The sequence below is a fragment of the Balaenoptera ricei genome, chromosome 1 (genome assembly GCF_028023285.1).
Source record: "Balaenoptera ricei isolate mBalRic1 chromosome 1, mBalRic1.hap2, whole genome shotgun sequence".
Classification (NCBI taxonomy): Eukaryota; Metazoa; Chordata; class Mammalia; order Artiodactyla; family Balaenopteridae; genus Balaenoptera; species Balaenoptera ricei.
Window position 1 is genome coordinate 65,951,798 of NC_082639.1, and position 23,711 is coordinate 65,975,508.

Genomic DNA, 23,711 nt, shown 5'->3' on the forward strand with positions numbered 1-23,711 from the left:
TATAGTTCCAGCTCAGTAGAAGACTTATTCACATAATCTCAGCCCAAAGGCCTAAGATAGGGAAATTACTCTTGGAAACTTAAGTATCTGGAACTCAGGGTATACATTCAGTAAGCTGCAAGATTCATAGTTACTTGTATTACTGTGAATTACTATTACAAAAAATTGTTCACAGGCTGATTAGGGCCCTATTTTTTGTTAATATATACGTATTTTATTTTATAAAATATAATACTAATATTTTTGACTTTATTCAGCATTCTAAGTACACATTAGTAGCCAGATATATTGAAAAAGTTATAATTTGAATGACACATAATTTTTTTGAAAAATAATTGTAAATTAGTGTTAATTACGTTAGATATATACTAAATGTCTTATTAGACTACTTCTATTTCCTATTCTCATGTTTTAGAAATAGAGCACCACAGTATTTGAATTTGACCATTAGTCACATTTCAATTCACAGCCTTTGAAATGAATTATATTTTATGCAGTCATTCCTAAAAGCAGATAATTTAGGTTTGTGGCAAATTTCTAGAAGGTACTGAGGAGGAAAAGGGAATGGCACATTGTTTGGGAGGGCAGGGAAGAAAAGGGAGGAAGCAATAACAGGGAGAAGGGGAGCAGGCTGTGGAAGAAAAACAGGCAAGCAGAGACAGGTGTGAAGTATTAAATATGCTGAATATCATTTACTCAAATGTATTAATTTCCCTTTACATTTAACCCCAATATTAAATTCCACCAGACTTTTAAGAAATTCTTCATCATCATTCTGCAGCTTTTGATGCAAAAACTGCAGCCAACTGATTAATCCTTTTATTTTAGATTTGGAATACTGAAATAAAAATGGGTTTATATCTTCTTAAAATTAAATACTTTTTCTTCAATCATTTTGTGTGTTGCCGAAACATATGAAAAAGCAAATCAAATGCAGATATAATTATAAAGTCATGGTACTATAGGATGGAGGTGAATGCTAGGAAGACAATCCATTCTTTAATTTTCAGGTCTATTTGCTCTACTCTTCAGTACCTCTTCGCCTTTGCCTTTCTCTAAAATTATAGATCATTATCTTATAATTCAGTCTTTTAAGATAAATGTCCATAATGTTTTAGGAAACTCCTTGAATTTCCACCTCAAAGTCATTCTTTTAGTCTGTTCCACCTTTCTCCTCATGTAAAGTAATCTTCTTCAAGTCTAGGGGTAAGGTATAGGGGAGTAGAGGAAAAGAGCAGCTTATCCTCATGCCTAGGAAGTAATACATTTGTTTATTTTTAAATTTGCATAACAGTAAAATTAAATCTTTTTTGGTCTACAATTTTATGAATTTTGGCACATTTATGGATTCATGGTACTACCACACTCAAGATGCACAACAGTTCTGTCACCGCCAGATGATTCCCTTAGTACTGTCCCTTTGTAGCCAAATTCTTCCCTGACTCCTAACTTTAACCCAGCAATCACTGAGTATGGTTAAGCATTCCTTCCCTATAGTTTTGTTTTTACCAGTCATATAGCATGTAACCTTTTGAGACTGGCTTCTTTTACTGAGCATAATGTACTTTAGAATTTATCCATTTGGTTGTGCCTTTTTATTGCTGCCTGGTATTCCATTGTTTGTATGTACCACAGTTTATCCATTCACTCACTGAAGGACATTTAGGTTTCTAGTTTTTGGCGATTATGAATAAAGCTGTTACAAACATTTGTGTACAGATTTTTGTGTGAGTGTTAAGTTTTAATTTATCTAGGTTAAATAGGAGTGGAATGGCCCTGTCATATTGTAAGTGTATATTTAACTTCATGAGAAGCCTGCAGACTCTTTTCCAGAGGGCTTATACCATTTTACATTCCTGTCAGCCGTGTATGAGAGGTCCAGTTGTCCCACATGTTCTTTAGTACTTGGTGTATTGTCAGTTTAAAAATTTTTTTTTAGCCATTCTAATAGATATGTGGTGAGTAATGCATTTAAAATATTTTAAAGCTATTCTGATCATTCTTTAGCAAGCAGCGATTTTTAAAAATCTTTCTTTTTCCTAAATTATTTTTTAGCTGCTTTTTAGTTTAACCTCTCTGGTAGCACATTTTTAAATCTTTCCCTTCAAGCAAAAGTTTCAGAGTTTGGTAAAAAAACTACCAAAAATATAATTCAATAATATTTATTATAGAACAGACAATGTACTAGGTGCTAGGCGCACAAAAGATGTCTGACCTTGAGGTAGACTTTTCAGGTGTAGTTAAGAAAAAAACGCATGTAGTAGCGTTGGAACACCATGTGATAAGTACGATAATATAGGAACATAAGAAGGGTAGTAGCACAAAAACTGTTTACAGTTCTTTGTGCGTCAAGGGAGTTTAAAAGGTAGTAAAATATGTCAAGTGTTCAGGAAGGGAAGAACATTTTAGATAAGGATCAGCATATGTAAAAGCAAAGAGATGTGAAACAGTAAGCAGTTTGGTTTAGCTGGGGGATAGAGTGCATATGAGAGAGTGGCAAAAAGATGAAGTGCTTTATTATCAGTTTCTCCTTTAGATGACTGTAGAGTTTTAAGGTCTGTTGCTAGAGAGTGGAAGAGGATGGTGGTGGTGGTAGTAGAGGAATAGCATGATAAGATTTCCATTTTAGAAAGATCATCTGGGTGGTAGCATAAATGGTTTTGGGATGTGTGGTTGAAACCAAGGAGATGAGATAGTTTAAGAAACTCGGTAGTGCAGAAGAGAATTGATGATTAAGGGTAGAAACAGTGAGAATGGAACAGGTTTGTGTGTGTGTGTGTAAAGGAGGAAAATGGAGAGGGTGGAGTGGCTGGTGGAGGAGAGAAGACATTGATTTGAAAGATATTAAGGAGATTTAGTGTTGATTAACCAGATTTAGCGATTCATGACTTATCCGATTTTTTAGTGAGGGGAAGGTGTTATGGATTGAATTGTGTCACCTTGAAAAAGATTCGTTAAGTCCTAACCCCCTGTACTTCAGTATGTGACCTTATTTGGAAATAGGATCATTTCAAATGTATTGATAATTAGTTAAGATGAGGTCATACTGGAGGAGGGTGGGCCCCTGATCCAATATGACTGGTGTCCTTATAAGAAGATTGCCATGTGAAGACACAGAGACTCAGGGAGAATGCCATGTGAAGATAGAGGATTGGAGTGATACATCTACAAGCCAAAGAATGCCAAAGATTGCTGGAAAACCACCAGAAATTAGGAAGGATTCCCCTACAGTTTTCAGAGGGTGTGTGGTTCTGCTAACACCTCAGTTTTAGACTTCTGGGATCCAGAACTGTGAGACAATAAATTACTGTTGTTTTAGCCACCTAATTTTTGTACTTTGTTATGGCAGCCCTAGCAAATTAATACAGAAGGGAAGAGTTAAATATGACTCTAGGTGGTGATGCCATCAACCATGTTGAGAAATATGGAAATAATAAGAATTCCAGTAGAAGGAAGTTTCAAAGAATTCCCTGACGGTCCAGTGGTTAGGACTCGGCATTCTCACTGCCAGGTTCCCGGGTTTGATCCCTGGTCCGGGAACTAAAATCCCACAAACCGTGTGACATGGCGCCCCCCCCCCCCCAAAAAAAGAAGAAAGAAGTTCCAGAAATTTAGGTGCTGCTTGTTGCCCACTCTCTAGCATAGGTATGAGCCATGTTCAGTAGAAGTGATGACTAGATAAAATTCATGAAGCTCTGTTCGAGTGGATGGAAATTAGGGAATAAATGTAAAAAGATTTGCTTAAGTATTTGCCCAGAAGAATCACTTCATCTGGATCAGCAATCTAGTTATTCTTTATAAGCTAGATTAAGGTTTTTGTTTTTTTTTTAACTTTCTTCATGTTAACACATATTTCCAACTAAAATAATTATCATATGCTACTGGTAAAATATTCAAATATTAATACATTGTGTGTTGTTTGAACTTCCTATATACTTAGTTATGGGCTTAAAATATGCTCAATCATATTTAAATGTAGTTTAAGTGTAATAAGGAAGCATTTCTATAATCCAACCCTGTAATGCAGTTAAGGGAACGAACGTGGAAGGAGAGGAAGAGCAAGTGATCTAGTTATATTGTTACTTGGCTATTTCTATTCTGTTCTTTAGAAACTTAAATCACACAATTGTTTTGTCTTACTATAGATACCCTTTTCTTATGAATTGTCAAAATTTTGATAGTCCCCAGATTGCAGATAGTGAGGATGGATACTGTCTACCATAATCTACTGAAATGGATCTAAATGCAGTGATGAGGTGGGGAACAGATTCTCATTGTCAAGGACTGTGAAGTGTCTAAGATTTTTACCTTACTTGCAAACTAGCAGTTTAGCTTACCATACTGTTTTCTGTCAGAAGACAAAAGACTGGGTCAGAAACAAAGAACTTTATTACTAGTGACACAGCATGCAGCATGAGCTTCTTGTTTGTGTTGGTTCCACGTACCCCCATCCTCTAAGATGTGTAGTTGTCCAGGTAGATGTGCACACAGTGGATTGGTGTTATAGCTGAAGAATCCCAAGCTTGGGAAACTCCAGGCTTTTAAAATGAGCTTCAAGCAAACCTCCTTGAACACTTCCCCAGAGGAAGACATTGCCTTTATTATATTAGATATTGAGCAAAACTGCCCTCTGCTCAGAGGGAGTCACTATCTCTATCTTCTAAGGCTGCTCACTATACAAACATCCTTAAAAAGATAGTCAAGAGTAAGACAGTTCCTCTGCTCATAAGACAGGTGGAAACATGAGAAACCCATGGAGAATTATCTTCCAGTTCTCATCTTTGTGTTGCAACAGTTTGACCACATAGTTATATAGAGAACAGTCTAATACCCTAGATATTCAAAAAGCAAAGAGCTAAAAAATTGTTGTAGAATACATTCTAATTTTTTTAAGAAAACAAGTTTCTTTGTAACCAAAGGATATGCAGATTTAACTGATAATAGTTTCATTTTGATGTGATGTTGGGTCAAAATTGTTTCTTTTTTGTATTAAAATGCATATAATTTGGGGGTAGATGAAATGGGTGAAGGTGATCAAAAGGTACAAACTTTCAGTTATAAATAAATCCTGAGCATGTAATGTACAGCATGGTGACTATAGTTAATAATTGTATTATGTATTTGAAAGTCGGTAAGAGTAGATCTGGAGTTCTCATCACAAGAAAAAAAACTTGTAACTATGTGTGATGATGGGTGTTAACTAGACTTATTGTGGTGATTATTTCACAGTATATAAATTTATTGAATCGTTCTGTTATATACCTGAAACTTATTTTGTTTTACACAATTATATCTCATTAAAAAAATACTGCTGGAAAAAAAAAATACTGCTGGGCTAGTATTTAGGGGTATCACATACCAAAATACCCAAGCTCCAAGTTGTAACTTAAGGCTAATTATGTCCAAATATAATCTATTTCTGTCATCCTATTCCCAACACTTTGGTTGACTAATTCTTTACCTTGTATTATTTGTGACCATGGATGCTACAGAATTATAAATTCTTCTCTCAAGGAAGGGATCACCTCTTAATTTCATTAATTATTCCCTACTACCAAACACAGTGTTTTATTTTCAAAATAACTCAGTAAACGTTTGTTATTATGGATATAAAATATAAAATAATATTTACCTAACTTAGGACATACTAAAAATAAGAGCTTCAGAGTTCAGAACATTAATATGACCAGATTTTCCACAAGTAAGAATGCTCTAAGGCCAAAAACAACTTTTAAAAACAGAATAAAAGCATAAATCTAAAATATTTTTAAAATGCATATAATTTGTTACACTATAGAAAGTTAATGGGTAGAGCCATATGTTAATTTAAAGGTGATTCATTTAGGGTGTCATGTGAAAATATATTTTCTAATGTAATGTTCAATGCAGTAAAAATTTGTGTGAAGTTAATAGTTTATTAACTTCTAAACCATACAACAGTGAGCGTCCTTAAAGAATGCAGAAAGACGTGCATTAGCTTTCTAAATTCAGGTAGTTCTGTAGACGAACAGGAATTAGAAGTGAAAATATTCCATTTGGGAGCATATTGTTGGTCAATAGTTGAGCCCTGATGGTTATTCTGCAAAGATGTAATAGTTCACATGGATCTTTGTATCTTGTTGAAGGAATGTAGTCCAACCAATTTGAAATAATTGGACGTCTTCCTAAACTTAGCTGCGTCTAAAGAAAAGAGAAATAGTTAATTTTGTAATATTAATAATTGGATTAGTTCAAATTATAAACATTTTAATTTTTTTATTTGAATTCACAAAATGTATCTTAAATTTATTTAACCCTTATAATGTTTTTTCTAAAACATTTTCACTTGAGGCAAGAATTTTTACTCCCATTTTATTCTCACAATCATATATAAGGTTTAATGTGTCTAAGGACACAAAACATTATTTCTTACAACAGTGAATCTGTATGTTTTTAATTTTAGACAGATCATACACTTATGGTTTATTAGCTTCTTCTAGAGTAGTGTTGCCAATTTGACCAGTTTGACTGGAATTATCTAGGAGACTTTAGAAAATATTAATGCTGAGGTTCTACTCTAGAATTTCTGATTTAGTTGATGGGGGGTTGGGCAAAGACAACATAAATCCTGAAAGTTCCACCAGGTGATTCCAACCATTGTAGAGTAAAACTATATACTGCTGAATCATGAGAAGACCTAACAAGAGGCCCATACACATGAAGATAACTTTTTATGTTTTAGTTAAGCTACTCTTTTAAAGATTTGGTTCTAGAAGCCAAATGTTATTAGGCTGATTTAGAAGTAAAAGACATTGCTGTATTATAGAGGTACTTCTCCAGAAGAACCTACCCTCTACAGACTACATGACACTTTAACTTAAATGATATATAATTTTTCATTGTTCAGTAAACAATTATTTAAAGAATATCTCATATATACTCAGCATTGACCTTGGTGCTTGGGATAATTGCTAGGCTACGCAAAATAGACATAGCCTCTGCAATCACAGAACTGTGGTCTAGAAGTAAAGATATCTAAATGTATATTTACAATAAAACTGGCAAATGTGGAAATGAAAAGCAGGGTTATTTAAAGTTCTTTAAGCTGGTTTTTATGCCATTTTTCACCTTATTGCTCAATGCTACTTCACTTATTAAGCTGAAATTGATTGGAATCCAGCTTTAACTTCTTTGCCACTCAGGTGATTTTGATCAACTCATTCTATCCTAATACTCTTCTATTATGAGTGTACCTCAGCAATAGCATTCATGGAGCTGGTTGAGAATCAATATGTCCTATAAAAATTGTGCAGGACTAACACTGGACAAGGACAAGCAAATTACTAAAGAAGCAAAAAAAATTTTAACATTTTTATTGGAGTATAATTGCTTTACAATGGTGTGTCTGTTTCTGCTGTATAACAAAGTGAATCAGCTATACATATACGTACATACCCCCATCTCCTCCCTCTCGTGTCTCCCTCCCACCCTCCCTATCCCCACCCCTCTAGGTGGACACAAAGCACCAAGCTGATCTCCCTGTGCTATGCAGCTGCTTCCCACTAGCTAGCTATTTTACATTTGGTTGTGTATATATGTCCATGCCACTCTCTCACTTCGTCCCAGCTTACCCTTCCCCCTCCTTGTGTCCTCAAGTCCATTCTCTATGTCTGCATCTTTATTCCTGTCCTGTCCCTAGGTTCTTCAGAACCTTTTTTTTTTTTTTTAGATTCCATATATATGTGTTAACATATGGTATTTGTTTTTCTCTTTCTGACTTACTTCACTCTATATGACAGTCTCTAAGTCCATCCACCTCACTACAAATAACTCAATTTCTTTTCTTTTTATGGCTGAGTAGTATTCCATTGTATATATAGAGAAGCAAAAAAATTTTTTTATTTTTTTGTTTTAAAAATTAGTTGCCAAGGACTTCTCTGGCAGTCCAGTTGTTAAGACTCCACACTTCCAGTACAGGTGGCGCGGGTTCAATCCCTGGTCAGCGAACTAAACTAAGATTCCACATGCCGTGTGGTGCAGCCATAAAAACAAAAACAACAAAAAACAGCAACAAAAATTGGTTGCCAGGGCTTCCCTCGTGGCACAGTGGTTAAGAATCTGCCTGCCAATGCAGGGGACACAGTTTCGAGCCCTGGTCCGGGAAGATCCCACTTGCCGCAGAGCAACTAAGCCCGTGTGCCACAACTACTGAGCCTGCGCTCTAGAACCTGTGAGTCACAACAACTGAGCCTGTGAGCCGCAACTACTGAAGCCCGAGCACCTAGAGCCCATGCTCCGCAACAAGAGAAGCCACCGCAATGGGAAGTCCACGGACCACAACCAAGAGTAGCCCCCTCTCGCCACAACTAGAGAAAGCCCATGCGCGGCAACGAAGACCCAATGCAGACAAAAATAGATAAATAAAATAAAATTTTTTTTAAAATAAAAAAATTGGTTGCCAAAATAATTTGACGAATTTGCTCTCCTTACAGTTGGCCCAGGCATGGTTGATTGATATGCATTGTTAAGGCCTAAAAAATTGAAGACCCGGGCTTCCCTGGTGGCGCAGCGGTTGAGAATCTGCCTGCCAATGCAGGGGACACGGGTTCGAGCCCTGGTCTGGGAAGATCCCACATGCCGTGGAGCCACTAGGCCCGTGAGCCACAACTACTGAGCCTGCGTGTCTGGAGCCTGTGCTCCGCAACAAGAGAGCCTGCGATAGTGAGAGGCCTGCGCACCGCGATGAAGAGTGGCCCCCGCTTGCCGCAACTAGAGAAAGCCCTCGCACAGAAACGAAGACCCAACACAGCCAAAAAAAAAAAAAAAAATTGAAGACCCAGCAGAACTATATTTCTTAGGAGTTTATTTCTGAAGTCACACCTTTAAAGATAAGGGGAACTGCTAGATTCCTTGGCACTTTGACTGGTTTAAATTTATAGGGGTAGCTTTCTTTACATTATGCAGACTTATTTCTTTTTTTTTAATTAATTTTTATTGGAGTATAGTTGCTTTACAATGTTGTGTTAGCTTCTACTGCACAGCAAAATGAAACAGTCATACATATACATATACATATATCCCCTCCATTTAGGACACTACAGTGTATAAAGTAGAGTTCCCTGTGCTGTACAGTATGTTCCCATCAGTTGTCTATTTTAGACTTATTTCTTGATACTAATAGACACTATACAATTTGATGCTGAAACTTACAGTTCATTTTGACAGGATAAACATGCCCTTCATGTGGTTGATTTTTTTTTTAAACCTTATCAAGGAGAAACTCTTCACATTTCTGAGGGATAGATATTTTCAATTGAGCAAATATTTAAAGCCTTTATATTTTCATGCTTAAAATTGTTCAGGAATTTTGAAAAGGAAAATGTGTTTCTTGGTATGTGATTATAGTGGGGAGAAATGTAACTTTCATTTTACAATATTCTATTGGAAAAGAAGTCTGTTAAAAGTTTAATTTGTTCTGGGTTTTTTTTTGTTTTTAAATTTATTAAATTTATTTATTTTTGGCTGCGTTGGGTCTTTGTTGCTGTGCGCGGGCTTTCTCTAGTTGTGGTGAGTGGGGGCTACTCTTCGTTGCAGTGCATGGGCTTCTTATCGCGGTGGCTTCTCTTGTTGTGGAGCACAGGCTCTAGGCTTGTGGGCTCAGTAGTTGCGGCTCGCGGACTCGGTAGTTGTGGCGCACAGGCTTAGTTGCTCTGCGGCATATGGGATCTTCCCCGACCCAGGCTCAAACCTGTGTTCCCTGCATTGGCAGGCAGATTCTTAACCACTGAGCCACCAGGGAAGCCCTGTTCTGTTTTTAAGAGACATAGAAATCCTAATAAACAGGTTATTATGTAATTAGAATGTAATAATAATATACATCTACTTAATAACTACTAAAATAAGCTATACTAACTTAAAAAGTTATTTCATATTTAGAAGACATAAAATTATGAAATAAAAGAGCTAATATTCAAGATAATTAGAATTTTGCCTATTTTTAATTTATAAGCATATACTCAGTGATTCACTGGATTGATAGATTAAAAATTAACTTTATTCTTGCCTCACAATTTTATCTTAAAATTGATCAACATGTGAACCCACACCCAAAGTACAATATTTTGCTTACCTCTATTTCCCTGGTTGAAATGACAGAAAACACTCTGGAACAAAGCACTAAACATGTTTTGGCATCTTCCTGGATGTCTACCAGTTCATGATCAACCATTATTCTCACTCTTGAGGGGTAGAGCAATATTGTTAACACAATGTTGATAGGGTTTTTTTCTCTTTCTACGATTCCATATTGCAGGAGTATTTTTAAGATATTGGATTGTCTCGTCTGAGCTACATAAAGTAGAGGTGTGATGCCACTTAATGGGCTTCGACAGTATACTGGTGTGAAAGTTCTGTGAATCAGACAAACAAGAAAAACCTCATTGAATATAGAATTAAGGAATGTGGTAAAAACTTTGTCTTAACAGTAAAGGGAAAATAATAGTATTATCTTAAATAGTAAATATCTTAAATAACATTAATGTAACTTCTCCTTTATATATAGTATGTCTTAAAAAGAGTTTTCCACTCAGAATCTAGGCCAACCTGAAGGTCAAAAAATAAGAAAACTGTACTACACACTTAAATCCCCTTTACACTTGTAAAAACAAACAAACAAAAAGATTTACAATGTGTGGAAAGTGTTTAGTTTTAGTAATAGCAATTCTGTTTCTCATTTGAGAAATCCATAGTGATTAGAACTAATATTATAAAACTGATATAGCTCTGGAAAATCTAAAATGGAAAAGAGGGACAGACTTTTTTATTTCGCTTTATTAATAGAACAGAATTCTGTGACCCTTTTGTTTCTGTTGTTCTTGATCATGTATCAAGCTTGAGATTGAATTGAGTTTGAAAATTAGACTGAAAAGGAATAAGTGCAACTACCTTAATTCTATTTTTTCACTTTAATAAAATCAGAGTTGATATTTTCAGGTTGAAGAAATGTAAATTATGATGAGGGTCATATCAGGTCCCTCAAGGACAGAATTTAATTTGCCTTCTTCAGTAGAGTTTTGAGAGTTCTCTGAAATCTTGTTTTTCCTGGAGTGCTATATGATGGCTGGACTTGAAAATTTCTCCTCCCTTATGACAGAAATGAAAATGTTATTTTTTTCTAATTGTGTATAGTTCTTGCAATTGTTTCATTTAATAGACATTTAAGTTTGCTATTGAATTGATCACTATATGTAGATAGGACATGGTAGAATCAGCCACAGGGAATTTTGTATTAATTATCAAGCTTTGATTTGGCCAAGTAGACATGGCTTTTAGGACTAAAGAAAGGGAAATTTTATTTATGGTCCTTGTCTCTGGAATTCTCTTGATTGGTCTAATAAAATACTAATATATTCTGCAGAACAGCATACAAACTATAAATATTAGTTTCGGACAATTATGCCTAGCAAGAAAAGCATTATTCAAAAAGAACTTTAAGATTTCAAATAAGATGGGAGGCAACATGGTATAGTGCTAAAAACAATAGAGATTTAAAGGTTCTAGGTTCTAGGTTTTAGTTCTCCTAACTAGTAAGTCAGCTTCTTTGAGTCTCCATTTCCTCATGCATTTATGTATTCATTTGCTCATCCATTCATTAACTAATTTATTTAACACTGGCTTGTCCAGGGTGTACTGAGTACTAGATATGCAAAGATGAAAGATGTAGTCCTTGATCTCAAGATGCTTATTATAGTCTAGTAAGGGAAACAAACAAGTAATTCAATAAATACAATACAAGGTGATAATTGCTACAATAGAGACATGCTTGGGGAACTGTAGAAGCACCAAGGAGGGGCACCTAACTCTACCTGGGTTAGTCATTGCCTGTAGGTTATTCTGGATCTAAGACTTGAAGGTCATAGTAGGTGTTTGGCAATAAAAAGATTGGAAAGAATGTTTCATTTACAAACATAAACCAACACTGGAATATTGTTATGCAAGAACTAGCTATATAAAATACATCTTTTGTATTAGATAAGTTCTCTGGTTGAAGTGTATTTGGGGTCCTAGAGACCTCCCATATGGTGATTCTCTTGTCAGGAGCTCCAAAAAGTACAGTTTGAAAATTACTAGACCAACTAGTTTATCTCCAAAGCTTCACTGAGCTCTGAAATGCCAAGATTTTGTGATTAAAAAAAAAAAATAGTGTGGTGCAGTGCAGAATAGTGTTTTAGAAATTAAGAAGTGGGATTTTTGTCATCACTCTACCAGTGGCACTATATATATCCTTCTAATTCTGTATAAAATATATATACACTCTCTCCTAGAGTCATCTCCAGATCAATATTGTCCTGAACATGTCATCTTTTTCACAAATACTTCCAACACATATCCAAAATTGAACTTCTAAACTACTTCTATATTCCCTCTCCTGATTGTTGGTATTCACTTTCCCAAACCACCACTGCATTCAACTCTTTTACATTTCTTTGATTTGTGTATGTTCTTCCCTTCCATTTTCAATTCTGGAACAAGTCTTGCTCATCGTATAAGACCCTGTCTAATAAACTCTATGGCACTTTGTACCTAGCTCCATTAAGCTCTTATCATTTTGGACAACTTGCTTAATGTCTCTAATCTTTCATTTTCTTATCTTCAAAATCAATGGGTGGGCAAGATAAACTATAAAATTTTAAGTTCTACAGGGCAATACTCTTTGTCTGTTTAATACACTTTTATATCCCTAAATGCCTAGAACAATGCTTGGCCCATAGTACATACTCAAATATATGTTAATTGATTTTTTTTTTTACCATTATCCTGAAAAATATTATTAATTTTAAAGTTACTCTGTAGCTTTCGGGCCTAATCAGAATTTTAGTGAAGCACAATCATTTAACATTTTCAAAAGCAATCTAATTTATTCATCTTGCTAACTCTTAAGAAGATATTTGCCTTAAGAGACTTATAAGTATGGGAATTCAAGGGACTTAGGGGACAAAAAATACTGTAAGTGGCCCTTGTTAAGATGTAGAGATATTAGTTGATTTTAAGATATTAAGATTGACATTACTGTAGAAGATATTTTGAACCAAAAATGTTGAAAACATAACTAAAACTCAAATAGGTTTACAATGAGATTCAAAAGTCTAGTCTGTACCCAAATGACATATAATTAATCCTCATGTTTAAAGACCATGTTATTGTAAACCAAAATTTGCTTAATCTGTCCTGACAGTTAATTATTACAGTACTTATATGGATGGAATGAGGCAAGCAAAGCAAGAATCAATTTTTAAATGTGAGGTTAATGAACTGAACCCCCTGTATCTGAAAACCTGTCATATATGCACTTATGAAATGGGACATAATATTTCCATATAGACATGCAGGGAATGATTCCGTTTTGTAGCTATAATAATTATTTCTAAAAATTTTCCTAGCATTTCTCTTGTGGTTTCCAGCTGCCAATTTAATAGACCTTTCTTCATAATCATTTTGTCTTTGATATTTGACACAGTTGACTTTCTTGAGATGTTTTCCCATGACTCTGTGGGACCATTCTCTTCAAGTTATGCATCTACCTCTTTGACTATTCATTCTCAACCCTCTTTCACTGATTCCTCTTCCTCTGCCCTCAACATCTAAGTAAAGTAGATGTGGCCTTTTGACTAATTTTCATCTGATTAATTGTTCTCAGGCAATTTCATCTATGACCATAACATGATAACTACTGTCTATTAATTTATTCAACAAATACTTACTGAATGCATACTGTATGTCAGGCACCCTTTTGGGTACTTGGGATATATGAGTGAACAAAACAAAGATGCCACTTTCTTGCTAATATAGTAGTGAGGGATAACAGACAATACATAACAGAATGAACATAGCAAACAAGCCAATTTTATAATATGTTAGAAGGTTTGATAAGTATTGTGGGAAAAAGAAAAAGTAGTGCAGGATAAGAAGTATGGAAGTTCTGGGAAGGTGCAGTGAGGGCATTTCTCAATTTTATTTTATTTATTTATTTAATTTAAATGCAGTTGACATGCAATATTATATTGGTTTCAGGTGTATAACATAGTGGTTTGATATTTATACACAATATGAATTGATCACCACAATTAATCATCTATCACTGTACAAAGTTATTACAATATTATTGACTATATTCCCTATGCTGTAAATTACATCCCCATTACCTATTTATTTTATAACTAGAAGTTTGTACCTCTTAATCTCCTTCACCTATTTTTCCCAATTCCATACCACCCCTGCCGTGAAACCAACAGTTTGTATCTATGAGTCGGTTTCCTTTTTGTTTTGTTTGTTCATTTGTTTTGTTTTTTAGATTCCACATGTAAGTGAAATCATACAGTATTTGTTTTTCTCTATCTGACTTATTTCACTTAGCATACTGCCCTCTAAATCTGTCCATGTTGTCACAAATAGCAAGATTTTATTCTTTTGTATGGCTGAGTAATAATACATTGTATATATGTATATATGTATATATGTATATATGCACAGACACTACTTCTTTATCCATTCATCTATTGATGGACACTTAGGTTGCTTCCATATCTTGGCTATTGTAAATAATGCTGCAAGGAACGTAGGGGTGCATGTATCTTTTTTAATTAGTATTTTCATTTTCTTCACATAAATACCCAGAAGTGGAATTGCTGGATCATATGGTAACTCTATTTTTAATTTTTTTGAGGAAACTACATACTGTTTTCCATAGTGGCTGCACCAATTTACATTCCCACCAACAGTGCACAAGGGTTCCCTTTTCTCTACATCTTCACTAACAGTTATTGGTTGTCTTTTTGGTAATAGGCATTCTGACGGGGGGAGGTGATATCTCATTGTGGTTTTATAAATATAGTTATTTATCTATTTATTTATTTATCTATTTATTTATGGCTGAGTTGGGTCTTTGTTGCTGTACACGGGCTTTCTCTAGTTGTGGTGAGCGGGGGCTACTCTTGGTTGTGGTGCGCAGGCTTCTCATTGCGGTGGATTCTCTTGTTGTGGAGCGCAGGCTCTAGGCATGTGGGCTTCAGTAGTTGTGGCACACATGCTCAGTAGTTGTGACTTGTGGACTCTAGAGCGCAGGCTCAGTAGTTGTGGCGCAGGGGCTTAGTTGCTCCATGGCATGTGGGATCTTCCTGGACCAGGGCTCAAACCCATGTCCCTTGCATTGGCAGGCGGATTCTCAATCTCTGCGCCACCAGGGAAGCCCTCATTATGGTTTTAATTTGCAATTCTCTGATGATTAGTGATGTCGAGCATCTTTTCACATATCTATAGCCCATCTGTATGTCTTCCTTGGGAAAAAAATACCTATTCAGGTTCCCTGAACCTCTTTAAATTTGATTTTTATAATATTGAGTTGTATGAGTTCTTTATATGTTTTAGATATTAACCACTGGTTGGATATATTGTTTGCACGTAACTCTCCCCACTCAGTAGGTTGCCTTTTCATTTTGTTGATGGTTTCCTTTGCTATCCAAAAGCTTTTTAGTTTGATGTAGTCCCATTCGTTTATTTTTGCTTTTGTTGCCCTTGCCTGAGGATACATATCCAAAAAAATATTACTAAGACTGATGTAAAATTGCATACTGCCTATGTTTTCATCTAAAAGTTTTATGGTTTCAGGTCTTATATTTAGGTCTGTAACCATTTTGAGTGTATTTTTGTATATGGTGTAAGAAAGTGGTCCAGGTTGGTTCTCTTGTGTGTAGCTGTCCAGTTTTCCCAACACCATTTATTGAAGATGTTGTCTTTTCCCCGTTGTATATTCTTGCCTCCTTTGTTGTAGATTGATTAACCATATAAGCATGGGTTTATTTTTGGACTCTCTATTCTGTTCCATTGATCTATGTGCCTGTTTTTATGCCAGTACTATACATTTTTGATGGCTATAGCTTTGTAGTATAGTTTGAAATCAGGGAGCATGATACCTCCAGCTTTGTTCTTCTTTATCAAGATTGCTTTGGCTGTTCATGGTCTTTCAAGATTCCATACAAATTTTAGGATTATTGGTTTCAGTTTCATGAAAAATACCATTGTTATTCTGATAGGGATTGCACTGAATCTGTAGATTGCTTTGGGTAGTTTGGACATTTTAACTGTTAATTCTTTGAATCCATGAGCATGGTATATCTTTCCATTTCTTTCATCAATATCTTCAATTTCTATCATCAATATCTTATAGGGGTTTTTTTTGGTAAGTTTATTTATTTATTTATTTATTTATTTATTTATTTATTTTGGCTGCATTTGGTCTTTGTTGCTGCACACAGGCTTTCTCTAGTTGCAGCGAGAGGGGGCTACTCTTCATTGCAGTGTGCGGACTTCTCACTGCAGTGGCTTCTCTTGTTGTGGAGCATGGGCTCTAGGTGCTCGGGCTTCAGTAGTTGTGGCTTGCAGGCTCAGTAGTTGTGACTCGCAGGCTCTAGAACGCAGGCTCAGTAGTTGTGGCGCACAGGCTTAGTTGCTCTGCAGCATGTGGGATCTTCCCGAACCAGGGCTCGAACCCGTGTCCCCTGCATTGGCAGGCAGATTCTTAACCACTGCACCACCAGGGAAATCCCAATATCTTATAGTTTTCAGAGTACAGGTCTTTCACCTCCTTGGTTAAATTTATTGCGAGATGTTTTATTCTTTTGATACGATTATAAATGGGATTGTTTTCTTAATTTCTCTTTCTGATAGTTACTAACATTTAGAAATGCAATAGATTTCTTTATTGATTTTGTATCCTGCAACTTTACTGAATTCGTTTATTAGTTCTAATAAATTTTTGGTGGACCCTTTAGGGTTTTCTCTATATAGTATCATGTCACCTGCAAGTAGTGACGGTTTTACTTTTTTCTTTCCAATTTTTCCAATTTTGTCTCTTTTTCTTGTTTGATTTGCTGTAGCTAGGACTTCCAATACTATGTTGAATAAAAGTGGTGATAGTGGGCATCCTTTTCTTGTTCCTGATCTTAGAGGAAAAGCTTTCAGGTTTTCACCATTGAATAATATGTTAACAATGAGTTTATCATATATAGCTTTCATTATGTTGAGGTATGTTCCCTCTATACCCACTTTGTTGAGAGTTTATATCATAAATGGATGTTGAATTTTGTCAAATGTTTTTTCTGCCTCTATTGAGATGATTATATGGTGTTATTCTTTGTTTTGTTAATGTGGTGTATCAGGTTGATTGATTTACACATATCGAACCATTCTTACATCCCTGGAATAAATTCTACTTGATCATGGTGTATATCCTTTTAATGTATTGTTGAATTCAGTTTGTTATTCTTTTGTATAGGATGTTTGCATCTATGTTCATCAGGGATATTGGCCTGTAATTTTATTTTATTTAATTATTTTTTTCAAAGTGCCTTTATCTGCTTTTGGTATCAGGCTAATGCTGGCCTCATAGAATGAGTTTGGGAGCATTCCTTCCTTTTCAATTTTTTGGATGGTTTGAGAAGGATTAAGGCTTCTTTGAATGTTTGATATTCATGAAAGTGTCTGGTCCTGAACTTTTGGCATTTTCCAACTTTAAATAGGATGATAGGAGAGGGCTCTACTGAAATGTGACATTGGATAAAGAAGAAGGAGATGAAGAAGTTAGCCATTTGGACATTTAAGAACCCTAAGGCAGGAGAGTGTGCCTGGGGTGGTGAAGGAAGAGTAAGGGAGCCTGTGTGGCTAAAAGTGTGAAAAGGGTGAGGGATAGTAGGAAATGAGGACAGAGGTAATGGGATGTCACATCGTGTAAAGCCTTGCAGATCACTCTAAGAACTTCATCTTTTACCCTAAATGGAATGGAAGAACCATTGGAGATTCTGAGTAAAAATAGCAGCACAATCTCACCTTTATTGAGAATTTGTTATGGGATAGAAGGAGAGAAATCACTTAGCTTGGGTGATAACAGTGGAGATGATCAAATTCTGTATATTGTTTAAAGGTAGACTCAACAGATGTCCTGACAGACTAAGATGTGCAATATAAAAGAGACATCAAGGATGACACTACATAATAGCCACCTACTGCACATCTTTACCTGGATATCCCTTAGGCAATGCAAACACATGCGTCCAAAACTGACTTTGTAGTCTCTTGTATTAATTTTGATAGATTTGTGGCATGACCATTGTGGTAGACTGAAATGGCCTCTCAATATGGCAAAAAGGATTTTGCAGATGTAATTAGGATAAGGATCTTGAGGTGCGAGATTATCCAGGTGGGCCCAGTATAATCACAAGAGTCCTTATAAGAGGTGTCAGAGAATGATAGAAGCAGAGCCATTGAAGGAGATAGGACTACAGTGTTGGCTTTGAAGATGGAGGAAGAGACCATGAACCAAGGAATGTAGGCAGCTCTAGAAGCTGGCAAAGGCAGCTAGAGCATCTAGCTAGAGCCCTCTAAGGCTCTCCCTTAGAGCCTCCAGAAGGAACCCACCCTGTGACATCTTGATTTTAGCCCTTGTAGCCTCATTTTGGACTTCTGACCTTCAGAACTATAAAATAATAAATTTATATTATTTTAAGCCACTAAGTTTGTGGCAGCTTTGTTACAGCAGCAAAAGGAAGCTAATACAATCATCAACAAGTCTCAAAATTTAGAAATCTGAAGATTAACTCTTCTCTTTCATTTTCTACTTCTAATCACCTACTGTAATGCCTGGTTATTCTATTTAGTAATATCTCTTCTTTTCCCTATTGCTATTGTTTTTAGTTTAAGTCCTCATTATAATTTACCTAGGGATTGGGGGAGATGGTGGTAGAGCAGATTAGTTCTTCCCCCAAAACTATTATAAGTACACATGTAATCTTAGTTAGCACACTGGGCATGCTATGCAAATTCAGTTTCAAGCACCTCCTCTAACCACCTCCCTCTTTTCAATCAGATTGCTTCCCTCAACCCTTCCTCTACAGAAATTCTGGAGCTGCCATTTTACCTGGAGTGTTTGAGCAGTCTACTAACTAGTCTCCCTAATTCTAGCTGCACCCTCCCTTCCCACAGTCCAGTCTTCAGACGGGAGCTGATGAATATTTTCATACTCCGAGTCTGAAAAGACCTTCACTGATTGGGCATCACCCGTGGTATAAATTTCAAATTCCTTAGTATGGCCTACAAAGGTCCTTCAAGTGTTCTCTTTTAGGCCTTATCTGTCACTATTACCTGATTTCCATCTCACTCTCTAGCAATTGCTGAATTGCCTGTAGTCACTGGATACAACATGTTTGTATCTCTCTTGGCTTTAGTCAGCCTCTCTCTGCCTAGATTACATTTCTTCAAGGGAAGGACAGGGAAAACTCCTTTCTACATTTTAAAAATAAATTTAAGACATCACCTCTTCTAAAGTGCCTTCTCAGATACCTGCTCCTCCCCAATAGTGTTGAAGATGTCCTCCGTACTTTCTACCTCTATATGCTTCTATTTTTGAACTTACAGTATAATTATAATTTTTTATTGCTTACGTACTAGTCTGTGAGCTCTCCAAAGTCAGGAAATGTTTCTACTTTGTTTTTGTATCCTCAGCAAATAACACAGTGCCTGGTACTTAGAAAATGCTTAGTAAATGATTATTGTTATTTTAACTGAATGATGTCATCTCTCTTTATCCACTTACAGTCTGCCATACTGTGGCATTTATTTTTGCAGGTTTATTGCAAAAATGAAAAAACTTAAGTTCCTTTCTCTCATTAATTCTGTTTCTTCTCCTCCAGGGACCTATTTAGACACTTCATTATTGGATTAGGGAAATTATCAAACTGGAGTGTATACAGGGGGAGGTGACCAAAGAATGATGCTGCTATGGAAATAAAGAACAACAGATAATAGGAGACTTAAGGTATTCATTATGGGAACATAATAGCTATGTTCAAATATTTGAGAGGTTTTCATACAGTACAGAGAATGAGTAGACTTTGTACTCTATATCTCTGGGGGCAGAGTTGGAGAAATGGAGACAATTCAGTGCACTATGAGGAAGAAGAATCTAATAAAGCTGTATAAAAATTCACTTTTTCATCCAACACAATCTTCATTAACCACTTGCTATGTATCTGCATAGTTCTAGACATGAGGATTCAATGTTGAAGCAGTAGTCAAAGTTCCTCCTTTCATGGAGCTCACTTTTAGCAAGAGTAGACAGTGGACAACCAATGTGTGGTTGGAATATAGTGTTCAAGGGGGAGAATGACATGAGATTAGAATTCAGGAGATTGGATTTGGGGACAGATCATATGGGAGTTTTAAAAAATGGGTATTGGGTTTGAATTTTATTTCACCTGTAGTAGGAAAACTTTGGTTGATTTTAAGCATGGGTGGTATGACCTATTTTACATTTTTATGAGGTCACTCAGGCTTCTGAGTCAAGAATGGATTGTAAGAGGGAAGAGTGGAAGCTGGAAGACTTTTTAGGAGTCTGTTGGAGTTGTCTAAGCAAGAGGCGATGGTGGCTTCACCTAGGTTAGAAACAGAGGAGATGAAAAGTATAACTAATTGTTACATATTTTAGAGATAAAATCAAAAAGATTTGCCGATGTGTTGTGAAAGAAAGAGAAGAAGCAAGCATAAATCCTAGATTTTTGGCCTGAGCAACAGAGGCCATTAATCAAGGGCAGAATTCAGGGGAAGGAGCAAGTTGGCAGGTAGAGTGTGAGTAAGATCAGTATTCTGTTTTGATTCTGTTAAATTTGAGATGCTCTGTGGAGATGTTGAGCAGACAGCCTCATATAGGAGGAGTCTGGAGCTCAGAGGAGAGGTCATGGCTGGAGATAAAGATTTGGGAGTCATTGGCATATCATAATATTTAAAGTCATGGGACTGGGTAAAATCTTTGAGGGAAAATGAGTGGCTAGGAAAGAGAAGGGTCCCTGGCAAAGGAATGGTTTACCTCAGGAAATAGTTAACTCACTACTACTAGAGTTATTCAAGCAGAGACCAGATGAGCACCAACCAGAGATGCACTCTGGGAGTTGCTACCCAGGAAGAGGGGTTAGGGGAGGTTTGCTAATGAATTCTTAGGTTCCGTCTGAATTTAAAATTCTGTGAATCTGAAAGATCCTAAAGATATTGTGGTACGTAGAATTGGCCTGTAATGTGTTTTACCTTGTGGATGCATCTAAGTCAAAATCTGTTAATCTTATAACAGTTTATTAAGACAGTTGTTAATGGCACTCTATCATGTCCCACTGTGTGTTTTTCTTTCATTTTCCTTTCTTTCCTTTCAGTTTTCCCTTCTTGCCCCTCATTAATCTTTTTTTTAACTTATGCTCTCTTCCTTTGTTTTACTTCATTTTTCTTTCCCATGGGCCTGCCAGGGATACACATAGGCACTACTTAACCCAGCTAGTGACACTCAGTGATAGAAGCTGCTGATCTCTGCTATAGTTACAAATATAACGGTCGTAAAACAACCAAAAAGTACTATTTTGGGTTTTATTTTTTGATACTGAAGACTTCAGCTCTCAGTTTTTGTACTTGGGTTATCATTAAGGAAAGTAATCCAGTGGTTCTCCTTCACCACAGTGATACACAATCAAGAAAACAGCTCTGCTTCAGGCAGAATCTAAATTGGTTTAATCTTAAACTGATCTTATCTGTCTCGTTTTTCACTGAATACATGGTTCTATCATCATGCCTAGTACAGTGCCTCATGCATAGTAAGGTGATAAGTACTTTGTTGAATGAATGGATAAATGCACATCTGTTCTAATCAAACTAATACCTAAAACCAAAAAGTACATTGCAGTTAGTGCAAACTAAGTAACTTTAAAATCTGTATTACAGACTACAACGAGGTCATATTGGACATTTTATTCTAAGATCCTCAGTAGTATTCATTAGCTAGATTGACATGTTCAGACAATGTGAAAATTTGGTTCTATAACAGATTGAATCAGGTATTTGGCTTTCGCTGTGTTCAATTCTGGAGAATTTGGAGTCAAATTTATAATGTTTAACATAAAAATAGGGAATTATTATGTTTAACAAGTATTATTAAGTGAATATGTGTGTATATCCTGAATTATACTTTGAAAGTCAATTTAGACAGTTTATAGGTAAACATTCTCAGTATTCTCAAAAAGAAGAGATCACAGTATTACAAAAAACAATGTCTTTGACTAGTTACAGAAATCTAGGTTGTGTAACATTGCATTACCTTGAACACTTACATATAAGCTTTATAGAGCAAACCACTAGTAATTTATTGGTACATAATACTTTACATAAAGGTAAAGTTTTATTGAATAAATAATGAAGGAATGAACAAATGAATGAGCAATCAAGTCAGGATTCTTTATCCATATGTAGTCACTATGCATATACATTTTAGAAAAAAAGAAGTAGTATAACCTCCTAAAGAGAAATTTTCTCCTTTTATGTTGAAAACATATGAGATTATTACCTCCATATCAGTGCCAGGTTACAACTTCTGTCTTGAATATAGTCTTTTGTCCTCTTGAGGAGCAATTCCACAAAGTCAGGATTACCTTTTCTGGCGAAAACCCAGTACAGAATTGTATTCACACATATTTCACTAAATTCAAGATTAAAATTTAGTTCAAAACAGTATCCTGATTTTTCGACAAATGCAATATAATCTGTGAGTAGTATGTCAAACCCATCCAAGTCGCTGTACCTCAGAATTGTTGCCAGTGTTCTGTAAATCCTGGGTTCATAACAGTGATATCCCCACTGACCCAAAAACTGCAAGGATGGTCTTTTAACAATTTTATCAATGAGATTGCAGAATATATTGCTTCGTGGACAAGAAGTCTTTCGACATAATTTAGAAGATTTACTCATTGCTACTTAAGGCAACGATATAGAAATAAAATCACAGGAAGTCATACTGTAATCCTTGAGTTACATATTTTGATAATGTGGTAGGCTTGACCCTACAAACAGGAAGTGCTCTTTAAACTGTAGCCAGAAGAAAATATCATGTGAAATATTACCATCAAGTACTGGATGACATCACAATAGATGGAGATCTGTCATCAGCATAGGTCAGAAACTTGGGATATTATATGTAACTGGTGACCTTTGAGAAAGACATATTGGACAGAAATGGCACATGGGAGAGCTAAGATATAATATTTTTAACTTTCTAAGAATTCAACTCAAGCTAGTATGTATGTTTATCAAGCGCTAAAAGCACAGTCTATACATTAGACAAAATAGTATTAATAATCAGACTGATTATTCTTTTTAGGCCATCATATAACAAAGAGATAATGATACAGTGAAAAAGTTCACGTACTATTGTTCTCATGTTCTGCATGAGGACTGCACGTTCTCACTTAATCTTCATAGAATATTTTCCCTATGTTGTAGTTGAGGAAACTAAGGCTTAGATAGGTTAAGAAGCCTGCTAATAGGCACTGTATTAATTCTGAGAGAGAAAAGACGTCATACAATATTAAATGAAATTTGGAAACTTTGTTTTAGAATTGTAAGTTATGTAGAGATTATTCCTCTATATATTAGGCAGAATATATACAATGGGGACATTAAAAGTACTTCAAGCTGGGGCTTCCCTGGTGGCACAGTGGTTAAGAATCTGCCTCCCAATGCAGGGGACATGGGTTTGAGCCCTGGTCCGGGAAGATCCCACATGCCACGGAGCAACTAAGCCCATGCACCACAACTACTGAGCCTGCTCTCTAGAGCCCGCAAGCCACAACTACTGAGCCTGTGTGCCACAACTA

The 23,711-nt window shown here is 35.9% G+C and overlaps 1 protein-coding gene across 1 annotated transcript; it reads right to left on the reverse strand.

Annotated features, from left to right (window-relative positions):
• Positions 1-5,973: 5,973 nt before the first annotated feature.
• ASB17 (ankyrin repeat and SOCS box containing 17) lies at positions 5,974-22,806 on the reverse strand. The gene is made up of 3 exons (XM_059924603.1): positions 22,406-22,806; positions 10,109-10,388; positions 5,974-6,180 (listed from the first exon to the last, which is right to left on the reverse strand). The coding sequence occupies exons 1-3, from the start codon at positions 22,804-22,806 to the stop codon at positions 5,974-5,976; spliced, it is 888 nt and encodes a 295-aa protein (XP_059780586.1).
• Positions 22,807-23,711: the final 905 nt, after the last annotated feature.

Excerpts from the sequence above, each read along its gene's own strand:
- ASB17 (XM_059924603.1), bottom strand. The coding sequence starts at position 22,806 with ATGAGTAAATCTTCTAAATTATGTCGAAAGACTTCTTGTCCACGAAGC. Across the intron at positions 10,389-22,405 it reads AACCTGGCACTGATATGGAG|AACTTTCACACCAGTATACT; the intron begins GTAATAATCTCA and ends TCTGATTCACAG. Across the intron at positions 6,181-10,108 it reads TTTCAACCAGGGAAATAGAG|ACGCAGCTAAGTTTAGGAAG; the intron begins GTAAGCAAAATA and ends TCTTTTCTTTAG.